The sequence below is a fragment of the Electrona antarctica genome (assembly GCF_951216825.1).
Source record: "Electrona antarctica genome assembly, chromosome: 1".
In the NCBI taxonomy this organism is placed as follows: Eukaryota; Metazoa; Chordata; class Actinopteri; order Myctophiformes; family Myctophidae; genus Electrona; species Electrona antarctica.
In genome coordinates, this window is record NC_136806.1 from 12,838,675 (window position 1) to 12,842,523 (window position 3,849).

The window sequence follows — 3,849 nt, forward strand, 5'->3', positions numbered from 1 at the left end:
AGGACACAGAAACGATGACAGTTCTAGGGGTACAGTTTTGTAATCAATCCGTTATGAAAATAACTGGGATTGTAAAGATAAAGAAATAAAGGATGAATTAGAAAAATGGGAAAATAAGTCATGTTATGGAACAAAGATTATAATTATAAAAACATGTGTTTTGGCAAAACTGCTATTTTTGGCAACTATATTTCCTCCTAAGGACCAGACACTGAAAAATTTTTTTACAAAAATAAACTATTATATAAGAGTAAAACATATGGAGGCCATGGGGCTGTGGATTTGGGACTCAAACTAAAAATTTAATTGTGTAAGCACATAGCATCTGGTTTTAAACAAAGAGCTATATGGATAGGGGAGGCGCTGAGCTGGACCAAAAAGAAGGGCCGGGCAAGGAGCTCAGTGCCTTATTTTAAAGTCATGTATGGTGATTTGTTGTCAAACTCTGCACATTTAAATATTGACTGGACTGAAATGACAAGTAAATGTGTATATATATAGTAAGATATGTGATGATTTATATGGTGGCATTTTTCCCTACAAATATCTTGATGAAAATCAAAAGCGGGTTTGTATTAAAAATATTAGTAGTAAAAATATCTCCGAAAAAAAAGAGATGTCATGTGGCTGGTCTCTGTGAGGAGACTAGCAGTGAGAGCAGTTGTGAAATGGAGCTGCTTCGTCAAAACCGTTAAATGTCCAATTATAAATTGTGGTGCAGATGAGACAATTGAGCACCTGCTAGTTGACTGCCAGAGGTCTAGCTTTGTATGGGGGAAAATGCCACAAATTGGTTTTAAAATTAAGATAAATTACAGTGCTGTTATGTATGGGGTCTTTGGGGAAAAATGTCTGCCATTGAACAAGAGCTTTACTGGACCGTGATTTGTACAGTTGTGAACAAACTGTGGACAACCAGGTGTGCCATGGTAATCCACCAGGAGGCCATCTCAGGCGAGGTGGTCTTTAAACAGATACAAACTGAACTAAAAAGACAAAGAACTCTTGACACAAGAAAAAAGAAACTGACACCATGGCACCTATTAACATTGTAAAGAAAAAAAAGAAACCCCTTTGTATTTGAAATGCCTTGATATATATATATGTTGTTGTTGTTTTTTTTCTTGTATTGTAACATAATTATATGTATATATATTAGATATATGTAATATTTGCATATTTTGTAAACCCTGAATCATTTTCAATAAAGTATATATAAAAAGCGGAAAGGAGGGAAAGGTGTTGTTATGTGCTTGTGGACAGACACACATGGCACCAAAGCATGGTGTCTGTTGGCGCATGGCAGCACCGTCAGAACCACACACTCGGTGCTGATCTAAGTATTTGTTTCTGAATTTGTATGTGTAACTTTGGAAAAAAGGGAAGAGAAGAAACCCTTTTGTATTGAAATGCCTTGATAGATTTTTTTGTACCTTGTAATATATGTATACATTGTAAAAACCCTGAATAATTTTCAATAAAGTATATATAAAAAGTGATAAGATAGGTTAACGTGTTATCAACGCCAATCGCAGCCAGTAGGCTCCAGACTACATGCAGTAGGTCCGATCGGCTTGATAAGATCGGCGTAATAAGTAACCTACTGGGAATTATGTGTTGATTTTCAGAGCCAACTCAGTTCAACTTTCCACATATCAAGATATGAAGTGCTTAATAATACACTAGACCTCTGACTGAGTTTAATAGTTGTAGCCACAAACTCAATGATTCACGGAATAAAGAACATGCTAATTAATATAGTTTCTGGTTCCTGGTTTCAGCAGAAGGTTTCTGTCAGGTGGGACCAGAGGACATGATTAGACCCACTTAGCTGATCATCATGGAATGCTCAGAATATTTAACTATTAAACAGGGGAAGCACACACACACACACACACACACACACACACACACACACACACACACACACACACACACACACACACACACACACACCTGTGTGAGCCTGCCACTGCCAGCTCTCTATTTTGGCTTTATAAGCACAGAAGAGCAGCATTTGTATAAATTAATAACAATAATTAACTCATTATGATATTATAATATAATGGGAATATTGCCACAGTCTTAATGAACATCTAGATATACCTTTATCGTGGGGAAATGTAGCCTAATAGCCCAATATCCTAATACCCCAAATAGCTTTAAATTCTTAATTAACCCCTCACCATGTTGCACGAGCGGGAAAACATTATGCAGAGACAAAGACAAGACACCACCCTCTGTGTGGCAGGATCAGATCAGCCAATCATATAGTGGGAGTCGCACACTTAATTTGCATAGGCTTGCTATATATACTGGTGCAACGCCGGCAACAGTTCACTTCTTCTCTTTAGTCCACTGAGAAAGAAACATGCCTGAAGTAGCAAAGCCAGCGGTAGCAAAGCCAGCGCCCAAGAAGGGCTCCAAGAAAGCCGTCACCAAGACCGCCGCGAAGGGCGGCAAGAAGCGTAGAAAGTCCAGGAAGGAGAGCTACGCCATCTACATCTACAAGGTCCTGAAGCAGGTCCATCCCGATACCGGTGTCTCTTCCAAGGCCATGGGCATCATGAACTCCTTCGTTAACGACATCTTTGAGCGCATCGCCGGTGAAGCCTCCAAACTGGCTAACTACAACAAGCGCCGCACCATCTCATCCAGGGAGATTCAGACCGCCGTCCGCCTGCTGCTCCCCGGTGAACTGGCCAAGCACGCCGTGTCTGAAGGCACCAAGGCTGTGACCAAGTACACCAGCTCCAAGTAAACTGTTCTGTCTGCTCTAAACACAACGGTCCTTTTAAGGACCACCCATCTTTTCCAAGAAAGGGTTTATCCAAATACTAGACGCAAATGTCTTAACAGCCTGTCGGCTAATCCAGTTAGTCCAGGTCAGTCGTCTGACGCTGATCTGAATAACAATGCTAAAACCAGGCATGTAACTTTTTAAAAGTACTGTGCAAGCCATTTATTCATAATCGACAAAATGTTTGGTATAAGTGGGTGTCAACATTTGTATGAACTTTAAAGAATCTTGTAATGTAGATTTCATATTTGCTCCAGTACACTAGCAGTCATGTGAAATGAACAAATATATGATCCACAAGTTAAAAATACATGACCTAAACAAGTATCATACATTTATTTATTTCAATAAAGACTATTAAAAGGTCTATCAATGTGGTTGTCATAACAAAAATGCATTATACAAAATGTATAATTATTCTAATTCTAATTCTAATTTCAAACGCCTGTCAACTAAACCAGTTGGTCCAGGTCAGTCGTCTGACGCTAGCCTGAATAACGCTAAGACTAGGCATTTAACGATTGCTGTAAATGGTGTTGTATAAACTTGTCATTTCATATTCTCTACTACACTAACAATCATGTAAAATGAACACATTATGACCGACAAGTTAAAAATACATGATACGAGTATGTAAATGTGTCATTCCATATACACATACTGATGGATGAATAAGACTTCATTATAATGTGGGTGTGATGCAAGCAGAGCCGGACTTACCGTTGGGCTAGGGTGGGCTGAAGCCCGGGGGCCACCGACTAGGGGGGCCCCAAAAAAAAAATTGTAAAGTGAAATCCAATTCAAGTGAAATGTGTGTATTGTTATTGTATTTAGTTGTATTATGGTTAAACCATTGAGAGCTTCTGCCTGCCTGCCTCTCTTTTTAGGGGCCTGGGTACCCCAAAATGAAAAGAAAATAGCCCACTTTTTTTTCTTTCTTTTTTTTTCCATTGGTGACCTTTGGGTCACTATAAGCCATGACCCACAGGAAATTAACTTTCTAGACATACTCATTAAAAGAGATGGCAAGGGGTTTGCTACTGATCTTT

The 3,849-nt window shown here is 39.0% G+C and overlaps 1 protein-coding gene across 1 annotated transcript; it reads left to right on the plus strand.

Moving 5' to 3' along the window:
* Positions 1-2,371: 2,371 nt before the first annotated feature.
* LOC306914222 (histone H2B-like) lies at positions 2,372-2,770 on the plus strand (the record flags this gene model as incomplete). Its single annotated transcript, XM_079491211.1, has 1 exon — positions 2,372-2,770. The coding sequence occupies one exon, from the start codon at positions 2,372-2,374 to the stop codon at positions 2,759-2,761; it is 390 nt and encodes a 129-aa protein (XP_079347337.1). The 3' UTR covers positions 2,762-2,770.
* Between the last annotated feature and the right edge of the window lie 1,079 nt (positions 2,771-3,849).